The sequence below is a fragment of the Salmo salar genome, chromosome 22 (genome assembly GCF_965601325.2).
Source record: "Salmo salar chromosome 22, fSalSal1, whole genome shotgun sequence".
NCBI lineage: Eukaryota > Metazoa > Chordata > Actinopteri > Salmoniformes > Salmonidae > Salmo > Salmo salar.
Window position 1 is genome coordinate 42,792,586 of NC_138312.1, and position 22,769 is coordinate 42,815,354.

The window sequence follows — 22,769 nt, forward strand, 5'->3', positions numbered from 1 at the left end:
ACACAGATCCACGAAGGATTCGAAAACAAACACCATTTTCATAAACTCCCATATCTACTGGGTGAAATACCACAGTGTGCCATCACAGCAGCAAGATTTGTGACCTCTTGCCACAAGAAAAGGGCAACCAGTGAAGAACAAACACCACTGTAAATACCCATATTTAAGTTTATTTATTTAACCATTTGCACATTGTTACAACACTGTATATATACATAATATGACATTTAAAATGTTTTTATTCCTTTAGAACTTCTGTGAATGTAATGTTTACTGTTCATTTCTATTGTTTATTTCACTTTTGTTTATTATCTACATCACTGGCTTTGGCAATGTTAACATAAACTCAGCAACAAAAAAATGTCCTCTCACTGTCAACTGCGTTTATTTTCAGCAAACTTAACATGTGTAAATATTTGTATGAACATAACAAGATTCAACAACTGAGACATAAACTGAACAAGTTCCACAGACATGTGATTAACAGAAATGGAATAATCTGTCCCTGAAAAAGGGGGGATCAAAATCAAAAGTAACAGTCAGTATCTGGTGTGGCCACCAGCTGCATTAAATACTGCAGTGCATTCCTCCTCATGGACTGCACCAGATTTACCAGTTCTTGCTGTGATATGTTACCCCACTCTTCCACCAAGGCACCTGCAAGTTCCCAGACATTTATGGGGGGAATGGCCCTAGCCCTCACCCTCTGATCCAACAGGTCCCAGACGTGCTCAATGCGATTGAGATCCGGGCTCTTCGCTGGCCATGGCAAAACACTGACATTCCTGTCTTGCAGGAAATCACAGTATGGCTGGTGGCATTGTCATGCTGGAGGGTCATGTCAAGATGAGCCTGCAAGAAGGGTACAACATGAGGGAGGAGGATGTCTTCCTTGTAACGCACAGCGTTGAGATTGCCTGCAATGACAACAAGCTCAGTCCGATGATGATGTGACACACCGCCCCAGACCATGACGGACCCTCCATCTCCAAATTGATCCCACTCCAGAGTACAGGCCTCGGTGTAACGCTAATTCCTTTGACTATAAACGCAAATCCGACCATCACCCCTGGTGAGACAAAACCGCGACTCGTCAGTGAAGAGCACTTTTTGCCAGTCCTGTCTGGTCCAGCGACGGTGGGTTTGTGCCCATAGACGGCGTTGTTGCCGGTGATGTCTGGTGAGGACCTGCCTTACAGCAGGCCTACAAGCCCTCAGTCCAGCCTCTCTCAGCCTTTTGCGGACAGTCTGAGCACTGATGGAGGGATTGTGCATTCCTGGTGTAACTTGGGCAGTTGTAGTTGCCATCTTGTACCTGTCCTGCAGGTGTGATGTTCGGATGTACCGATCCTGTGCAGGTGTTACAGGTGGTCTGCCACTGCGAGGACGATCAGCTGTCCTTCCTGTCTCACTGTAGCTCTGTCTTAGGCGTCTCACAATACGGACATTGCAATTTATCGCCCTGGCTTCTTGCCTCCTTGCAGCATGCCTAAGGCACGTTCACGCAGATGAGCAGGGACCCTGGGCATATTTCTTTTGGTGTTTTTCAGAGTCAATAGAAAGGCCTCCATAGTGTCCTATGTTTTCATAACTGTGACCTTAATTGCATATCGTCTGTAAGCTGTTAGTGTCTTAACGACCGTTCCACAGGTGCATGTTCATTAATTGTCTATGGTTCATTGAACAAGCATGGGAAACAGTGTTTAAGCCCTTTACAATGAAAATCTGTGAAGTTATTTGGATTTTTACGAATTATATTTGAAAGACAGGGTCCTGAAAAAGGGACATTTCTTTTTTTGCTGTGTTTGTTTCCCATCCGAATATGAATTGAATTGAATTGATAGAGATCTCTATAAACCAGGTAGAACAAACTACTGTCAGTCTCCCTGTATCAACCTATAACATTACATCTACGATGATGGCCTCCAGTGAGTATGTGCGCGGTTGTGTGTGTGGGTGTCTTTGACAGCATAACCATTCAGAGGTGACTAAGTGAATTTGAGTCATCATGACTTGTTACATAAGTGTCCCATGTGTGAAATGCAGACGAGAACATAACACACACACATCAGTATCTATACCTCCACCCCAAGGAATGGTACAGCAAGAGAGTTTACCATCCTTCTCCCGACACCACAGTTTGTTTTATCCAATGCACTATATAAAGAATAGGGTGATATTTGGGCTGCAGCCTCAGTCTGTTGGGTTCAGTGCTGGGGCATGCTGGTTAGGCAACTGTCTGCTTAGCCAATCCAGGTCTTCGTAACAGTCACATGCGGAAAAACTGGCAAACACAGAATTAAGAAGAACTATTAAATAGAAATAGTCATCAAATCAATTAAAATTGTATTTGTCAAATGTGCCGAATACCGTGAAATGCTTACTTACAAGCCCTTAACCAACAATGCAGTTTTAAGAAAATATAGTTAAGAAAAAATATATAATTACAATAATGTACAGGGGGTACCGGTACCAAGTCAATGTGCAGGGGTACATGTTAGTTGAGGTAATATGTACATGTAGGTAGGGGTAAAGTGACTATGCATAGGTAATACACGGTGAGTAGCAGCAGTGTAAAAACAAAGGGGGGGATGTCAATTCAAATAGTCCGGGTGGCCATTTGATTAATTGTTCAGTAGTCTTGGCGCTCCGGTACCGGTTTCCATGCGGGAACAGAGAGAACAGTCTATGACTTGGGTGACTGGAGTCTTCGAAAGAATTGGGCCTTCCTCAGACACGCCTAGTATATAGGTCCTGGATGGCAGGAAGCTTGGCCCAAGTGATGTACTCGGCCATTCGCACTACCCTCTGTAGCGCCTTACGGTCGCATGCCGAGCAGTTGCCATACCAGGCGGTGAAGCAACCGGTCAGGATGCCCTCTGGTGCAGCTGTATAACTTTTTGAGGATCTGGGGACCCATGCCAAATCTCTTCAGCCTCCTGGGGGGGGGAAAGGTGTTGTCATGCCCTCTTCACGACTTTCTTGGAGTGTTTGGACCATGATAGTTTGTTGGTGATGTGGACACAAATGAACTGGAAACTCTCAAATCGCTCCACTACAGCCCCGTCGATGTGAATGGGGGTGTGTTCGGACAACCTCTTTCTGTAGTCCACGATCATCTCCTTTGTCTTGCTCACGTTGAGGTAGAGACACTGCCAGGTCTCTGACCTCCTCCCTATAGGCTGTCTCATCATTGTCGGTGACCAGGCCTACCACCGTTGTGTCGTCAGCAAACTTAATGATGGTGTTGGAGTCATGCTTGGCCACGCAGTCATGGGGGAACAGGGAGTACGGGAGGGGACTAAGCATGCTCGCCTGAGGGGCCCCCTTATTGAGGATCAGCATGGCAGATGAGTTGTTGCCTACCCTTATCACCTGCGGGCGGCCTGTCAGGAAGTCCAGGATTTAGGTAGGTTGCCTTCGCTTTCTTGGGCACAGGGACTATGGTGGTCTGCTTGAAACATGTAGGTATTACAGACTCGGTCAGGGAGAAAATGTCAGTGAAGACACTTGCCAGTTGGTCCACGCATGCTCTGAGTACATGTCCTGGTAATCCATCTGGTCCTGCGGCCTTGTGAATGTTGACCTGTTTAAAGATCTTGCTCACATCGGCTACGGAGAGTGTGATCACACAGTCGTCCGGAGCAGCTGGTGCTCTCATGCATGCTTCAGTGTTGCTTGCCTCAAAACGAGCTTAAAAGGCATTTAGCCCATCCGGTAGGCTCGCGTCACTGGATAGCTCGCGACTGGGTTACCCTTTGTAGTCCGTAATAGTTTACAAGCCCTGCCACATCCGATGAGCGTCAGAGCCGGTGGAGTAGGATTCACCCTTAGTCCTGTATTGACGCTTTGCCTGTTTGATTGTTCTTCTGAGGGCATAGCGGGATTTCTTCTAAGCATTCGGATTAGTGTCCCACTCCTTGAAAGCGGCAGCTCTAGCCTTTAACTCAGTGCAGATTTAGCCTGTAATCCATGGCTTCTGGTTGGGATATGTACGTACGGTCACTGTGGGGATGATGTCATCAATGCACTTATTGATGAAGCTGGTGACAGAGGTGGTATACTCCTCAATGCCATTGGATGAATCCCGGAACATTTCTCAGTCTGTGCTAGAAAAACAGTCCTGTCACGTAGCATCCAAGTGATCTGACCACTTCCGTATTGAGCGAGTCACTAGTACTTCCTGCTTTAGTTTTTGCTTGTAAGCAGGAATCAGGAGGATAGAGGGCAAGGGAGAGGTTTGTACACGTCTCTGTGTGTGGAGTAAAGGTGGTCTAGAGTTTTTTTTTTCTCCTCTGGTTGCACATGTGACAGCACCGCTTCTGGATGAGCATTTTCTTGTTTGATTATGGCCTTATACAGCTTGTTGAGTGAGTTCTTAGTGCGGTTTGTGGTGGTAAATAGACAGCTACGAAAATATTGCTGAAAACTCTCTTGGTAGATAGTGTGGTCTACAGCTTATCATGAGGTACTCTTCCTCAGGCGAGCAATACCTTGAGACTACCTTAATATTACACATCGCGCACCAGCTGTTATTGATAAATAACGTGTGTGTATCTCCATGCTTGCAAAACCATAGAATTACAGTCATTTAATAGGATCTCTGTGTTCAACCCTGACTTTAGTCTGGGCCTGAGAAATGACCTTGCATTAACTTCAGATCCTGAAGGGAATTGATAAGGCAAACTAATCACTGGGCGAACTAGAGGGCATGGACTGAATTAACTAATTTCAAACCATGAATTGAATTATCAGTTAGTGAACCGATTATAGGTTCAAATGAAGAGTTATTAATGCCTGCCAAGAAATATGATGGGAGAAAAAAAACACTGGCACTTTTACATATAGATCAGACGAGGTGTTAATTTCAGGTCAGAGCTCTTTAAAATAGTATACTGCAGAGCGGTGTGTGTGTGTGCTTGCTTGTGTGTATGGGAGTTTTTGAAAGCATAATATTTCAGAGGTGACTAAATTAATTAGAAGTATTTAGTAGTATTTTTTTATTATGTTCCCCAATAACTACTGCTAAAGCATTACATAAGTGTACCATGTTCGAAATGCAGACAAGAGAACCTAATATACACACCGCATCACATTACCATAGTATCTTTACGTCCACCCCAAGGAATGGTACAGCAAGAAAGTTTGCCATCATTTTACTGACACCACAGTTTATTTCAGGCTGCATCCCAAATGGCACCCTGTTCCCTCTCTATGTGGTGCACTATATAGGGAATAGGGTGACGTTTGGTATGTAACCTCAGTTCGTTGGGTTCAGTGTTGGAGCATTCTGGTTTGTCAACTCTCTGCTCAGCCAATCCAGGCCTTAGAAACATTCACATGAGGAAAAACTGATTGGCCCCCACATAATTAAATAGAACCATTCAATAGTCATGAATATGTATCTCCATTCAACACCATAGAATTATAGTCATTTGATAGGATCTCTGTATTCACTTCAGATCCTGAAGGGAATTGATAAGGTGAACTAATCACTGATAGAACTACAGGGTGTGGACTGAATTAATTCATTTCAAACCGTGAATTTAATTTAATTATGAGTTAGTGAACCGATATAAATTCAAATGAAGAGTTATTAATGCATGTAATAGCCTGCCAAGAAATATGATGTGAGAAAAAAAACCACTGGAGCTTTTACATATATATCAGATGAGGTGTTCATTTCAGGTCAGAGCTCTTTAATAGTATACTGGAGACATAGAATTAGGAATACTAAAATGGACATTAACCTTCTTATGATGGTATAAAAGGTCCTCCCTATTCTACTGGCATTGTTTGACTATGGAGATTGCATGGCTGTGTGCTCAATTTTATATACCTGTCAACAACGGGTGTGGCTGAAATAGCAAAATCCACTAACCTTTGTGTATATATATGGATACCCCTTCAAATTAGTGAATTCGGCTATTTCAGCCACAGAACCCTGACCTCATGATTTTGGAATGAGATGATTTTGGAATGAGATGTTCGACAAGAAGTGTCTACATACTTTTGGTCATGTAGTGTGTGTGTAATATATATATTGAAGTTGGAAGTTTACATACACCTTAGCCAAATGCATTTAAACTCAGTTTTTCACAATTCCTGACATTTAATCCTAGGAAAAAATTCCCTGTTTTAGGTCAGTTAGGATCCCCACTTTATTTTAAGAATGTGAAATGTCAGAATAATTGAAGAGAGAATGATTTATTTCAGCTTTTATTTCTGTCATCACATTCCCAGCGGGTCAGAAGTTTACATACACTCAATTAGTATTTGGTAGCATTGCCTTTAAATTGTTTAACTTGGGTCAAACGTTTCGGGTAGCCTTCCACAAGCTTCCACAATAAATTGGGTGAATTTTGGCCCATTCCTCCTGACAGAGCTGGTGTAACTGAGTCAGGTTTGTAGGCCTCCTTGCTCGCACACGCTTTTTCAGTTCTGCCCAGAAATGTTCAATACATATATATATGTATTCAGCCACAGAACCCTGACCTCATGATTTTGGAATGAGATGATTTTGGAATGAGATGTTCGACAAGAAGTGTCTACATACTTTTGGTAATGTAGTGTGTCTGTATATACACTGCTCAAAAAAATAAAGGGAACACTTAAACAACACAATGTAACTCCAAGTCAATCACACTTCTGTGAAATCAAACTGTCCACTTAGGAAGCAACACTGATTGACAATAAATTTCACATGCTGTTGTGCAAATGGAATAGACAACAGGTGGAAATTATAGGTAATTAGCAAGACACCCCCAATAAAGGAGTGGTTCTGCAGGTGGTGACCACAGACCACTTCTCAGTTCCTATGCTTCCTGGCTGATGTTTTGGTCACTTTTGAATGCTGGCGGTGCTTTCACTCTAGTGGTAGCATGAGACGGAGTCTACAACCCACACAAGTGGCTCAGGTAGTGCAGCTCATCCAGGATGGCACATCAATGCGAGCTGTGGCAAGAAGGTTTGCTGTGTCTGTCAGCGGAGTGTCCAGAGCATGGAGGCGCTACCAGGAGACAGGCCAGTACATCAGGAGACGTGGAGGAGGCCGTAGGAGGGCAACAACCCAGCGGCAGGACCGCTACCTCCGCCTTTGTGCAAGGAGGAGCAGGAGGAGCACTGCCAGAGCCCTGCAAAATGACCTCCAGCAGGCCACAAATGTGCATGTGTCTGCTCAAACGGTCAGAAACAGACTCCATGAGGGTGGTATGAGGGCCCGACGTCCACAGGTGGGGGTTGTGCTTACAGCCCAACACCGTGCAGGACGTTTGGCATTTGCCAGAGAACACCAAGATTGGCAAATTCGCCACTGGCGCCCTGTGCTCTTCACAGATGAAAGCAGGTTCACACTGAGCACAAGTGACAGACGTGACAGAGTCTGGAGACGCCGTGGAGAACGTTCTGCCTGCAACATCCTCCAGCATGACCGGTTTGGCGGTGGGTCAGTCATGGTGTGGGGTGGCATTTCTTTGGGGGGCCGCACAGCCCTCCATGTGCTCGCCAGAGGTAGCCTGACTGCCATTAGGTACCGAGATGAGATCCTCAGACCCCTTGTGAGACCATATGCTGGTGAGGTCGGCCCTGGGTTCCTCCTAATGCAAGACAATGCTAGACCTCATGTGGCTGGAGTGTGTCAGCAGTTCCTGCAAGAGGAAGGCATCGATGCTATGGACTGGCCCGCCCGTTCCCCAGACCTGAATCCAATTGAGCACATCTGGGACATCATGTCTCGCTCCATCCACCAACGCCACATTGCACCACAGACTGTCCGGGAGTTGGCGGATGCTTTAGTCCAGGTCTGGGAGGAGATCCCCCAGGAGACCATCCGCCACCTCATCAGGAGCATTCCCAGGCGTTGTAGGGAGGTCATACAGGCACGTGGAGGCCACACACACTACTGAGCCTCATTTTGACTTGTTTTAAGGACATTACATCAAAGTTGGATCAGCCTGTATTGTGGTTTTCCACTTTAATTTTGAGTGTGACTCCAAATCCAGACCTCCATGGGTTGATAAATTGGATTTCCATTGATTATTTTTGTGTGATTTTGTTGTCAGCACATTCAACTATGTAAAGAAAAAAGTATTTAAGATTATTTCATTCATTCAGATCTAGAATGTGTTATTTTAGTGTTCCCTTTATGTTTTTGAGCAGTGTATATATATATTCTGTGTATATATAGTGTGTATGTATGTGTGTGTGTATGTATGTATATATATATATATATATATATATATATATATATATATATATATATATATATATATATATATATATATAAATATAACTATATATAAAATATAACTATATATAAAATATAACTATACACACAGTTGAAGTCGGAAGTTTACATACACTTAGGTTGGAGTCATTAAAACTTGTTTTTCAACCACTCCACAAAAATGAAGGAAAAAAAAGATAAAGAAAGCTTCTCATGGTGTCTCTCTCTCCTCCAGCTGATCTCAGCCATCCCCACCCACCACCTGAAGTTCCTAAAGGAGGCTGGCCACGGCACCCATAAGGAGGATGTCCCCGAAAACGAGATGAATGAGGGGGACGATGAGATCGACCACGCTGAGATGGAGCTCCGTAGGGGTCAGGTCCTCTGGTTCAGGGGCCTCAACCGCATCCAGACTCAGGTATGCACCGGGGGGTCCTCAAATACCATCACCAGTCTGATACGCACTGGGGAGTCCTCAAATACCATCACCTGCTCTCGCCTTAGCAGGTTCCCCCATCTCTCCCTCTATCTCCCTTGCTTTCTTCCAGTCCTGTCCAGGGGTTTCACAGGTATACTGTAGGAGGAGAAGACCATCTAAATGGTGTTGAGAGCATTGGGTACTCCTCTCCCTCTCTATCCCTCCCTCCCTCTCCCCAGGCTTTTCAGAATCAAGAAGTGAACAGGGGAGAAGACCTACAGAAGGTCTTCAAGACCATAAGAGCAGAGATGCTCTCTCTTGAGGAGTGGTCTGTTCTCTAGGTGTAGTGGTCCTTTCAAATAGAAGAAGAGGACCTCTTTCTTTTACCATGACTGTTTTGATAACTGTTACTGGGCTTTTATTGGTATATATGTATATGTGCTTATGTTAATACCACAGCATTGTTTAATACTTGTTTCTAATTGGCTGGGAGGGCATTCTAGAATAGACATTAAAACCAGATAACAGGACAGTTGGAAAATATATTGGGTTAATTGGAAAAGATATTTGGACACCTTGAAATCATGACGCAATATGTGCCTACACATACAGAAAGTTACAGAAAGCTAAACCAACAACCACACAAACTGACATTGGATACATTGTAAACACAAGTCCAATGACGAAAAAAACGTAGCTAGCTAGCGTTGATTTGTTTTCGCAGAGACATCTTTTTTTTGGAGCATCTGATGATCTAACGTGGTGAGTGATGAATATGGTTTTCTCCGGTCCCCTCTGCCACTAAAGCTGTAAAATCCTCCCACATTTTTAGTTTTACCATCTGTTTTCAGCATCAGGTATTTTAGAATTTGGTTGTCATATTGGAAGGTTTGCTAACAACAAACTATTTAGATATCTTCTAGCCTAGTGTTTTATATGCAATGTGATCTCCTTGCAATTAACAGTCAGTGTTGATGAGTGTCCTGATGAGAAGGCAAACTTTTCTAGCTATGCCAGGCCATTATCAGCTCATTGTTATGGATCTTTCGAAATGGCAATAGAAAACAGCTATTTTGCTGTTATTATAGCTGCAGAGGTTGTGACTGTGTTAGCCGTAGCTAGCTGGCTAGCTTGCAAGCAAGGGATAAGAACATTGCCAGCAGGCATGAACGAACAAACATAAAGAACGAATGACTAGGTTGTGTCCGTAAATATCAAACTAATCGAACGAACACCTGGGTCACGTCTCTAGCAATTCCATATTAATGCCCATGATCTGTGTGTGTGCGTGTTTATATACAGTACCAGTCAAAAGTCTGGACACCTCTGGACATACTAGTAGTGAAATAGTTTAAATAAAGAAAAACCCTTGAATGAGTAGGTGTCCAAACTTTTGACTGGTACTGTATGTATTTTTTAGAAGATCTTACATGGTGCTGGTCTTATGTGGTTGTTTCAGACTCCCTGTTTGAATGCAGTCATTCTAAGTCTCTCTGAGACTTAAGAGTTTAAATAAGTTTTTCTCTAAATGACTGGAACGTAAATGTCTCTGCTGCTGTCTCCTGTGAAGACAGACAGGTGGGTGTTGTTGTCTGAGGGAAATGCGGCCTCATGACAACCTGACAGTGGAACTGTGACACACGGTCTGATGGATCTGGTTTGATTTCCTGTCAGTGTCACCTCTGCTCTGTCTCTTCTGTCTGTAACATGTCACCACCTACGGGATGCAGTAATTATATATCAGTAAATCCTACAATAGTGGTTTGGGATCCAGATGGGTAATATCAGAGGGAGATGAGAAACCAGGAGCCGTATGTATCGAGCATTGCCGGGTAGGAGTGCTGGTCTAGGATCAGTTCTGCCTTTTTGATCAAAATTAATACGTTCATACGGATAGCGGGGAGCTCATCCTTAGATCAGCGCTCGTTCTCTGAGATGATTTATGAGTATGGGCCCTGGGATGTGAGGTGCTGTTTGTCAGTAGCTCTGGGTCTTACTGGGGGAGTGGAAATACTGCCTGGTCGCTTAGAGACTCAGGCACACTGGATGCTGGCCTGGGGACAGAGAGGCACTACCCACCAACACAGCTAGACACATCTCTATATAATCTAATGGAGAAAGTTGTAATGGATGACTTTCAGTCTCTCTTTCTTTCTTTCTTCCTCCCGCCCCTCCAGAGACTAATCAAATAGAGCTTTTCACCAGGTCTCCAAATGCTTTATGTAGTGGGACACACACACCTGTCAACTCCTGGGGTTCTCCACAGGGTGTCCTTCTCTGCGGTTGCATACGAAGGAGAGTTTTGGGGTGTTCCCCATTTTTTAAAATACCTCCTCTCGCTCTATGTTTTTTAGAACGGCCCGTTTTCCCCCACAATGGGTGACGCATCAGCCAGGTTGGGTCCTTTCTGCCGAGACAGATGTAGTGTGTGTGTGTGTGTGTGTGTGTGTGTGGGGGGGGGGGGCAGAATTCTTAGGCCGTGGCGCTACAATAAAGTGGGCTTAGAGATGTTTCCAGAAGACGAGCTTTGGTTCCCCTCCTACAGGAATAAACTAGCTCCGATCGTAGCATGTCCAGAGGCTATTCCTCTGTCTCCATATGGGCGTCATTAGCCATGGCTTATGCTGAAACAACATACTGCCTGCAGTTAAACCCCTGTAGAGTGGGCAGAGGATGATTCGTTTGTTGTGTTGTTATTTGGATGTAAACGTATATGTCCGTCTCATACGGTGGGTCAAAAAGAGTTCAGGCTTTTCCTAGATGGAGAGTCTCTCAGTCTGCGGAATATCTACATTAATGTTCAATTTTTAACTCTTTCATCCCTGTGACGGACTCCAGTCCTATCTCTGTGCTCTCTCTCTTCTTCCTCTGTCTTTCTGTCTCTCTCTTCTTCCTCCGTCTTTCTGTCTCTCTCTTTCTTCTTCCTCTCTTTCTGTCTCTCTCTCTCTCTTTCTTCTTCCTCTGTCTTTGTCTCTCTCTCCTTCTTCCTCTGTCTTTCTGTCTCTCTCTCTCTCTCTCTCTTTCACTTTTTCTTTCTCTAATCCTTTCACCCACTCCAGAAGGCTATACTATTTGCGCACCATGTAACTGACTAACCTTCTACCCTCTTCTTCAACTGAAATATGCAACTCTCTCTGTCTCACTGTTTCTTTCTGTTTCTCTCTTCTTGAATTGATTGATCTCTCTACTTCCTTCTCTATCCCTCTTTCCTTTCTCCCTCTGCTACTATATATTAACTCTAATGCTTGATGATGGAAAGACTTTCGATTTGATTGACCAGAATAATAGATATACATTTTGTCTTTGTTATGTTAGTGGTATTTCATATGCTGGGTTCAATAAGACTAGTTTAGAATCTCTGTTGTATGTGTAGTTTTTAGACTGTGATTTTATCAGTATATTTACATACACTGTGTGTAAATTTAGAACTAACTAACATGTTTTAATGTTGACAAATTTTCCTCGTTCATTGGAACACAACGCCATAATTGCTGCTCCTTATTAGTTTCTCCCAAGGTCGTTTATTTTGTTTGCTCCAGATTTTTATTCCCATTCCGACGTTCAATTTCCTCAGCCAAATGTTCTTATTCATCTCCTCCCTCCCCTCCTCCCTCTATCACACTGATAAAGGAAGTGCTGAGAGGAGAAGCAGTAGAGCGTTCTCTCTCTCTCCTGGGGAGGACGGAGAGATGGGAGGAAGAGGGTGACTGAGAGAGGCAGTGAGCTAATTGGGTCCTTATCCCCCCCCCCCTACGACTCCCTTCCCTCCCCCTGTCTAATCCTGGTGGGCTGTGCGCTGCGGTTGTATTTGTGAGTACGGCTGGTTAGTCAAACACAACCAGGACATAATTGGGAAAAGGAGGACGACTTCACACCAAACTTATCAGTGGCCTGTAGAAACACTCTGTCTGCCATCTTCTTTTGTGTTTCTCTCCATCGCTCGCTCCCTCATTCCCACCGGTGCGCTCAGCCTTTCCTCTGTCACAACAGAATGTCCCCCCTTTCATTCAGTGGCAAGCATTCCAGTCCCTCAATTTCACCAATCCCCCCTTCTCTCCCTTCCAACTAACAATTTGGGGATTTTCTCTATTTTCATAACCATTGTTTCTGCTCTGCCCATGCAGGGTCTCTTTCTGCTATCTCTCCCCTTCTCTCTCTCTCTCTTTCTTCTCTCTCTCCTCTCTCTCTCTTTTTTTTATCCTCCCTCTTTCTCTCTCTTCTGCTCCCTCTCACCCTCTCTCTCCTCACCCACCCCCCTCTCTTTCTTTCTCTCCTTTCTTCTCTCTCTGACTGTGCTGTGGGCTGTTGTTTGCAGATGGACGTGGTCTATACGTTCCAGACGGGTCAGGCTCCGGTGCCGGGGGCATTGAGACGCCAACCCTCAGTGGTCAGCCAGCACAACGACGCCAAAACAGTCTCTAGCCCCACCCACGTAGGGCTTTCCTCTTCCTCCCTGTCTGCCAACTCTGCCGGGGCCCCGCCCCTTCTTACTCCTGCCGTCGCTGCTTCCTCCTCCACTGCAGGCAGTGAGTGAGCGGTCGCCATGGCGTCCCGTTAACAACAAGCTGTCTTTTCTGCCGCCTCCTCCTTCTCCTCCAATCAGAATGCTGAATGATGCATGACTGACTGACTGTTTGTTTGTTTGTTTGAATGATTGGCCATCATTACCCCAACCACAGCCTGCCGATGCCTGCTGATTACCTTCTCTAACTAAGTCTCTCACTTTTTCTCTACCTCTCCATCTCATATTCTTGAGTTCTCTCTCTCTTCTACTCTTTCACTCATTATCCCTCTCTCTCTCCATGTACTGCACTCGTTTACTCACCCCTTGCTACTACACAGAAAAACCGTCCTGCTTCCTCGGTTCACTTTGCATCTCTCCTACGGCTTCTCCCAGTGCATCGTGGGGTTGGAGTTCTCCAAACTCCTAATATGATCTGCATGTATTAACCCTGGTGAGACATCTCAGTGAGGCCAGATCAACCTAAAGGAATAGGCAGGAAATAAATGGCCAAATCCATGTGATTCCTGACTCCAGGCGAGGCTAATCTCACACAGGGTAATATCTAAAATAGTTAAATCCATGTGATTCCTGACTCCAGGCGAGGCTAATCTCACACAGGGTAATATCTAAAATAGTTAAATCCATGTGATTCCTGACTCCAGGCGAGGCTAATCTCACACAGGGTAATATCTAAAATAGTTAAATCCATGTGATTCCTGACTCCAGGCCAGGCTAATCTCACACAGGGTAATATCTAAAATAGTTAAATCCATGTGATTCCTGACTCCAGGCGAGGCTAATCTCACAGGGTATAATCTAAAATAGTTAAATCCATGTGATTCCTGACTCCAGACAAGGCCAATCTCACAGGGTAATATCTAAAATAGTTAAATCCATGTGATTCCTGACTCCAGGCGAGGCTAATCTCACAGGGTATAATCTAAAATAGTTAAATCCATGTGATTCCTGACTCCAGCAAAGGCTAATCTCACACAGGGTAATATCTAAAATAGTTAAATCCATGTGATTCCTGACTCCAGACAAGGCCAATCTCACAGGGTAATACCTAAAATAGTTAAATCCATGTGATTCCTGACTCCAGGCAAGGACAATCTCACAGGGTATAATCTAAAATAGTTAAATCCATGTGACTTCTGACTCCAGGCGAGGCTAATCTCACACAGGGTAATACCTAAAACAGTTCAATCCTGCGGACAGGCTTTAATCTGAGACGCTGTTATGAGGCAGGGCCCAGGAGGTCTCACAAGGGTTAATAGTGAAGGGTTAGTTGTGTTTTCTAATGACATCACTCTCCATTTCCTGAGCTGCTTCTGCACTTGTCTGTCTGTCTGTCTGTCTGTCTGTCTGTCTGTCTGTCTGTCTGTCTGTCTGTCTGTCTGTCTGTCTGTCTGTCTGTCTGTCTGTCTGTCTCTCTGTCTCTCTGTCTCTCTGTCTCTCTGTCTCTGTCTGGCTGGCTGGCTGGCGACAGGTTCGTGTGCGTGGTGTTAGTATTTGTTAGTCTTTTCTTCTTCCAGTGGCTACATACTGTGACTTCAGAAAGCATGTCTTTCCTACCTTCTCTCCAACTGGCACTAAGGACACATAAGGAACCTTAAAGATCTAGTCCCAGTTCATTGGCTGATAGCTCAGCCATCTCCATGTCCATCTCCAGCCCTGAGAAAACATGTGTGGGAAAGAGTTAGTGAATGTATGACTGTGTGAGTGATTCTGTGACTAGAAGTGATGTAGTCATCTGTATTATTAGTGTATAGAGAGTCCATTAGTTCTGGGGATGGTGATGGACTGCAGTCGTAAGAGAGATGAGCTCAGTAGTGAGAGAGGAGAAGGTTGGGGGATGGGGGTGTGACCTTGCCCTTTGCTAAAGGGAGGGAGTGAGAGGAGAGAAAAGGGGGAGAGGGGTGTTGTTCCTCGCATCACGACACCGCACTGCCTCTCCTTCCAAACAGAGACACACACAAACAGACATAAACAAGAGGATTTAGAAACTCTCACTCTCTGTCCCCCTCTCTCAGTCCCTTTCTCTCCTCCCTATCTGTCCCTCTCTCTCCTCCCTCTCTCTCAGTCCCGCTATTCAGGGAGAACTTATCCCTCAGTATGTTCTTTTTTTTAAGGCTTGGCAAGCGACCCCAGTGCTGACTTATTCCACCATGACAGCATGCTCTCTCACTAAAAGAGATTTATGGAGAAAAAAGATAACTGTGGGAGAAATATGGCTATCTATGTAAAAAGGGTTATGGATGCCTGCGGTACATTGGTGTATCTTGGCATCCGCCAAAACACTCACATGAGAGGAACACAGAGATCAGATGGATATGAGAGGACTTTGAGACAGAAAACACGCAAAAATACACCCACACATACCGACATGTACATTACGCACATACAAACACACATACACAGACAGACACGAGAAGACTTAGGAACACAGAGCAGTACACACAGAAAAATACACAAGCACACACACATATATGAGGACTTAAAACCCTGGGCTTAAAGAGGTGGAGTTGCAGTCATTGGTCACACACTGAAGTTCTGGAGGAATGGAAGACGTGGTGCATGCAACAGATTTACAAAGCTGACTAAAGTCTGAGAAAACTCTGAATATGATTAAAAAAGAAAAGACGATTAGGACTGAAGAATATGGAAAATATATAACTATAGAAATAAGTCATTAACCTCTTTACATACATTGTTTTTCATTTTTCATTTAACCAATATTTTTTACTTTAACTAGGCAAGTCAGTTAAGAACAAATTCTTATTTACAGTGACGGCCTGCCAAGAGGAAAAAAGGCCTCCTGCGGAGAAGGGGGCTGGGATTAAAAATAAATATATAGGACAATACACACATCACGACAACAGACACCACAACACTACATAAAGAGAGAGTTAAGACAGCAACACAGCATGGAAGCAACACATGACAAATCAGCATGGGAGCAACACAACATTGTGGCAGCACAAACACGGTACAAAGTGGACTTAAAATAGCTTAAGGACTAAAACTGTTTTGTCGAGATGTCACCTTTAACCTCTGACCCGTATCCCCAGTATATGCGCACAGTTAGAGAATGTGGTCGTTTAAGGTGATCACCTCTTTTTTTCACCCGTGACCTTTTCTCCTTTCGCTCCCTTTTTGTAATCCAACAGCTGCAGGCCCTGATTCCCACCCTTTACCTCTTTTTCTTCTTTCCATCTTTCACTCTCTGTTTTCCAGAGGTGGGACCAAGTCATTGTTTTACAAGTCACAAGTAAGTTTCAAGTCTTAGCACTCAAGTCCCAAGTCAAGACAGGCAAGTCCGAGTCAAGTCTCAAGTCCTAAACTTTGAGTTTCGAGTCCTAAACAAGTCATAATGTGCTCTTCACCAAATGTAATACCATTTCATATTTTTAACAAGAGTAAGAGTTAGTATATTACATTTATGCAAATCATGAATGCTTTAATATATATATATATATATATATATATATATATATTTATTACTTTCCAAATAGACATTATAGTTCTATGGAAATACATGGGTAGCCATGAGAAAGACCCCCGTTATGGGGCGCAATCGGGCGATGTAGGCTTGTACACAATCGCCCAACCTTCTCTCTCGCACACACACTCTGCACTCACTCTGTGTGTGGTTACAGTAGGCTAACGTATGTCAATGGTTTCAGGAACAGCAGTAACATCAGGCAGGGTTTAGGCTACCAACTGCCTGGCCAGTTGTAGCTCAATCTTGGGTGCAATGATCACGTTCCCGCACTGACTGACTGTGTGGCTCATTGATTTAAAGCAAAGTTATATATAGCTGTCGGCTATATTAGCCACGACTTACCGTTCTTTGTGCAGCTTCAAATGTCGAACAAAGTTGGAAGTTGTTGCGCCTCCGTCTGTAATTTTCTTCCTGCATGTTTTGCGAGTTGCAATACGTTTTTTGTTGATACAGCATCGTCTTTATATCCGAAAATAATCATTTGGGGTGATAATCATAATCATCTTTCCAAGGGCTCCGACTGAATTCACCCACCGACGTTCCTCTGCACTGCCACGCGCAACTTTTTCTCAGTTGGCACAATTTGATTGGCTGCTGTCCGATTCAAACTGTAATCCGTTAAATGAAGAGTTGATGCGCTGCACACATTTTTTAATAGCATCATTTTTAATATTTGGGCTTGGGGAGGGTATCAAGTCGAGTCAAAAGGCTCAAGTCCAAGTTAAGTCATGAGTCATGTTGTCAAAGTCGAGTTGCAAGTCATCATATTTGTGACTCGAGTCCACAGCTCTGCTGTTTTCTCTCATACTGTTCTCCATGTTTCACTCCTTTATCTCTCGCTCAGAACCTTTGTTGCTTCTCTCCCTGCTGTATATTTCCATCCTATCCCAATCATCTGTCTGTCTGTCTTTCCTCTCCTCTGTGTCCCTTTCTTCTCAGGACTCTCGCCATTCTGACTACAGGGTAACAACAGACCAAAGGAGTGAATCGTGTGTGTGTGTGTGTGTGTGTGTGTGTGTGTGTGTGTGTGTGTGTGTGTGTGTGTGTGTTTCCTTCCTCCTGGCATGGAAATGCTTTTGTTCGACATCACAATACTCTCTCAAACACACACAGCCAGGTAAGCCTGCCTGGAATAAGAAGTATAAACACAGAGGCTGGATGCTGATTGGATAGGCTACATACAGCCCACCAAAATTGAGCAAATTTCTGTTCATAATAAGTATCATCAAGCCAAAGAACACTGTGGAAATGTAAATTATTGGATTTGACCCTTTTCCATTTTTGTTGGTCCTCTCTCTCTCACTTACTCACTCTCTCACACAAACACACACACACAGTGCCTCTGCCAGCCAGCAGTGCTCATTTTCACACCTCTGATGTATGGGTGTCTGCACAGTCATCTCTCTCTCTCACTCTGTGACACTCTGTGTTCTCCTCACAGGCCTGTAGCAGAACGCCTGTCAGTTCCTCTTAACTACCCCTGCCTGCCTGGCTGACACACCACACACACACTGTGTCCTACCCCTGCCTGCCTGGCTGACACACCACACACACACTGATCCTACCCCTGCCTGCCTGGCTGACACACCACACACACTGTGTCCTACCCCTGCCTGCCTGGCTGACACACCACACACACTGTGTCCTGCCCCTGCCTGCCTGGCTGACACACCACACACACTGTGTCCTGCCCCTGCCTGCCTGCCTGGCTGACACACCACACACACTGTGTCCTACCCCTGCCTGCCTGGCTGACATACCACACACACTGTGCCCTACCCCTGCCTGCCTGGCTGACATACCACACACACTGTGTCCTGCCCCTGCCTGCCTGCCTGGCTGACACACCACACACACTGTGTCCTGCCCCTGCCTGGCTGGCTGACAGGCATGGGCTGGAGATGGGCTGTAAATGTCTTACACATTGATCAGAGTAGCTGTGTTGGTCTAACATGATGCATCAGTCTGTAGTTTAGTAGATGGTGAGGTGGGAGGTTAGATACAGACAAGTAGTTAGAGAGAAAATAATATCCACTCTCGTTGTGGTGGAGTTCACATTCCTTTTTTCTGAACTGTAGAAAGTGTTGAGTACCATCAGCTTTAGAAGTGGGTGCGGGTGTGTTTGTGAGTGAGTGAGCGGGTGTGTTTGTGAGTGAGCGGGTGTGTTTGTGAGTGAGTGAGCGGGTGTGTTTGTGAGTGAGTGAGCGGGTGTGTGTTTGTGAGTGAGTGAGCGGGTGTGTGTTTGTGAGTGAGTGAGCGGGTGTGTGTTTGTGAGTGAGTGAGCGGGTGTGTGTTTGTGAGTGAGTGAGTGAGCGGGTGTGTGTTTGTGAGTGAGTGAGTGAGCGGGTGTGTGTTTGTGAGTGAGTGAGCGGGTGTGTGTTTGTGAGTGAGTGAGAGGGTGTGTGTTTGTGAGTGAGTGAGAGGGTGTGTGTTTGTGAGTGAACGGGTGTGTGTTTGTGAGTGAGAGGGTGTGTGTTTGTGAGTGAGAGGGTGTGTGTTTGTGAGGTGAGAGGGTGTGTGTTTGTGAGGTGAGAGGGTGTGTGTTTGTGAGGTGAGAGGGTGTGTGTTTGTGAGGTGAGAGGGTGTGTGTTTGTGAGGTGAGAGGGTGTGTGTTTGTGAGGTGAGAGGGTGTGTGTTTGTGAGGTGAGAGGGTGTGTGTTTGTGAGGTGAGAGGGTGTGTGTTTGTGAGGTGAGAGGGTGTGTGTTTGTGAGTGAGAAGGTGTGTGTTTGTGAGGTGAGAAGGTGTGTGTTTGTGAGGTGAGAAGGTGTGTGTTTGTGAGGTGAGAGGGTGTGTGTTTGTGAGGTGAGAGGGTGTGTGTTTGTGAGGTGAGAGGGTGTGTGTTTGTGAGTGAGAGGGTGTGTGTTTGTGAGGTGAGAGGGTGTGTGTTTGTGAGGTGAGAGGGTGTGTGTTTGTGAGGTGAGAGGGTGTGTGTTTGTGAGGTGAGAAGGTGTGTGTTTGTGAGTGAGAAGGTGTGTGTTTGTGAGGTGAGAGGGTAGGTGTTTGTGAGTGAGAAGGTGTGTGTTTGTGAGGTGAGAGGGTAGGTGTTTGTGAGGTGAGAAGGTGTGTGTTTGTGAGGTGAGAGGGTAGGTGTTTGTGAGTGAGAAGGTGTGTGTCTATTGTACATGTATGAAGTGCATGTTCGTTTTATTGCAGCATCAACCGTTCATCCTTTTCCCTCTTCACCACTTTACATTTCTTATCTTCTGTCCTCTGCCTTCCTCCCTCTCTTCTCATCCTCTGTCCCTTTCCACACTCCTGCCTTTCCTACAAAATAAACCCGAACTGGACTCATCTTTGGTCGCCAACCAAACAGCCCAACAGACAACATCCAACCCTCCATCCCTGTCTTCATTATAGAACATTGAGATGCTGCCAGCCAGCTGTACTGTAGCTGTGTGTAGGCTGGTGATTAGAACCTGCAGCGTGTTGCCTCAGATAGCATGATGTCTTTATTTGTCAGTGTGTTTGGGGGGTGTGCTGTAGAATTAAGTAGCTGTGTGGGTTTTGTCCCGTTGCTTGCTCAATATCCGTACACCGTCATTATCATGCGTTCCCAGCTCATATGTTGGTATTTATTTTCACGGTTTGTTTGCATATTGTACTGTGTTTTAGTGTTAATGCTTTTTTGTGTATTTGTTTTGCAGTGCTCATGATTTTCCACTCACCCTCATGTGTCATACTGTATGTTGTAGTTGACTGTGTGTTTTTGATTTGGGGGTTTCGTGGCTCCTGTGTGTCTTCCTTTTGCCTGCTGTTTGATTTGATGATCGGGCAAGTGATCAAGACTGCCATCCCAGAATACTTCACTTCTCAACTCTCACTGACCACCCTTTGTACCCCCTAGCAGATTACCCATAATCCCCTGCCTGCCTGCTTGCCTGCCTCCTCTCATCACCATCAACACAGGAAGACTGAGCCAGGACCCTCATACTAACTGCTATTTTTATTTCTCTCTCTCTCTGCACTGCCCCTCTTCCTCCATCCCTCAATCTCTCTATCCCCCCTGCCCCCAAATTCCTCTCTCTAACAGATTAAGGTGGTAAATGCGTTCCGTAGCTCTCTTTACCCGGGGCTAGAGAACCGAGAATCAAAAAATTCCATCCATAACTTCATGGCCCACCCTGAGTTTGTTCCCCTGTCTGAGGAAGAGGCGCGGATCCCTGACATCGATGAGAGCAGCAGTGATGAGGTGGAGTTCCAGCACATGCCCAGCTCCTTCTCTGGGGGGGAAGAAGCTCCAGATGTCAGCCACGAGGCCTCCTGCTGATCACCTCCTCTCTTCTCCTCTCTTCCATTCTGCTCTGTCCATCTCCCCCTGTTGGCCGGCTGGTTACCCTCCTGCACTTCCACCACCAGGAGGACAAGCGGTACGCCCCTCATCCCACAGAGGGTACACCCAGAGCAGGCAAGGGGTCCCAGTGTCTCCCCGTCTTCACCTACCCCTCTTCACCTGCCCCTCTTCACCTACTCCTCTTCCTCCGCCTCCTCTTTCTTCCACTTCCTGAACCCTACACCTACCTCTCACCTGCCCCACCCACACACCCCACCTTGCCATTCCCATGGGCTGGCACTGACTGTGGTGTGTATGCCCTTTAAGTATGTGCAGCAGAGTGACATGTAGACCATCAAATCACATCGCGCCCCAAACTCATGCGTGGGAGGGGCCATGTGGGGTCCACCAATCTGCTCTGTCGAAGGCTGTAGCCTGTCCTACTGTCCATCTTTGGAGTTTTAATGTAATTTCTTTTTTGTCCTGTAACATTTCATTGTTTTATTTTAACCTCAGATAGCCCAGAACTGAAACACAACATGTTTATCCTCTTGTACGTGCTTATTACACCCTGCATACACTAACTGACACAGAACTTTTAGAGTATATCCATGTGTACATTAATGTATGTGTACATAACAGTATATATGCTTTATAGGCTCTTCAACACAGCTCCAAGCTGATTTGATGATCAGATGAACATTGGCCATGTGATTTAACAGCTTTCAGCTACTAAGTTTTTCCACTCCATTTCTCAATCTGTGTTTTAACTGTACAGTGTGTATGCAATGGATCTGTTTTGAAGCAAGATGTACTAATGGGTTATGCAGTTCAATCCAGGAACCCATGTATTCATTCATTCTGATAAACTACATATTTTCAATGATGAAGGTTCAACCGTCTAAACATCTCTCACTTTAGTTTGGTTCTTCTGGGTCCATTTGACATGATTTTATTATGATTTCTCCTGTTTTTATGGAAGGAAAGTACAAAGGATGCTAGTCTATATTAACAGAAAAGTGAATTAACTTAAAACAACACATTCAAAGAAAAGCCAGCAGCAGGCTAGAGCCAGAAGGAACCCCCTCTCTGTGGAGTGGGATCATAGCAAGACCATGTGACCTCATCTCATCCAATCAGGGTTCTGGTTTTCCCTAGCCCATTAAGAGGAAGTTGACAGCTTACGATACTGCCTCAATATGGAGTAAGAATAAGAACGTCCGAGTCTCCCTCTCTCGTATGCATAACGTATTTGATCCATGTTTCAGCCATGTTAAATATAATGGGAATTTAGAGATGGTTTTGGGAGTCATTATTTGTCGGGGTTAGGACCTACCTTTTCCTGTGTATAAGACAGAAATGGGTAATTGTTTTTTCTTTAGTCTGTCACTCCTTTTTTCCACATATAAAAAAAACAAAAAATGAATACATTCTGATCTGTACCTTAACAAGGCAAATGTACAGCTCTTTTTTCACTGTTGACGAAAGGGCGTTGGGCTTGTTCCTGTTAGCTACAGCTTGACTGTGTGTGTCGTTATCGAGTGTCACTGTGTCTGCTTCAGAGTGACAAAGGACTATCGATCTCTCCCACAATGCCTCTGGGAGATGCAACCATTAGAGGCTAGCCTGCTAGCATAGGGACACAACACATCCCCACATGTCCTCTAGGGTCAACCCACCTACCAACCAACCCACCTACCAACCAACCCACCTACCAATGAACCCACCTACCTGCCAACCAACCAACCAACCAACCAACCAACCCACCTACCAACCAACCCACCTACCAACCAACCCACCAACCCACCAACCAACCCACCTACCCACCAACCCACCCACCTACCAAC

The 22,769-nt window shown here is 45.1% G+C and overlaps 1 protein-coding gene across 6 annotated transcripts in view; it reads left to right on the forward strand.

The window, feature by feature from the left end:
- The window catches only part of LOC106583499 (plasma membrane calcium-transporting ATPase 1), a 157,752-nt gene extending 135,535 nt beyond the window's left edge, over positions 1–22,217 (forward strand). For 3 of the 6 annotated variants that reach the window (XM_082967623.1, XM_014167743.3, XM_014167746.3), the window contains 2 exons: positions 8,460–8,642; positions 20,683–22,217. In XM_082967623.1, coding sequence (XP_082823749.1) covers positions 8,460–8,642; positions 20,683–20,919 — 420 coding nt within the window. In that variant the 3' untranslated portion in view covers positions 20,920–22,217. Of the gene's footprint in view, positions 1–8,459; positions 8,643–12,957; positions 13,169–20,682 lie in introns of all 6 variants that reach the window. The other 3 variants (XM_014167745.3, XM_045705778.2, XM_082967624.1) reach the window with 2 other exon arrangements.
- Positions 22,218–22,769: the final 552 nt, after the last annotated feature.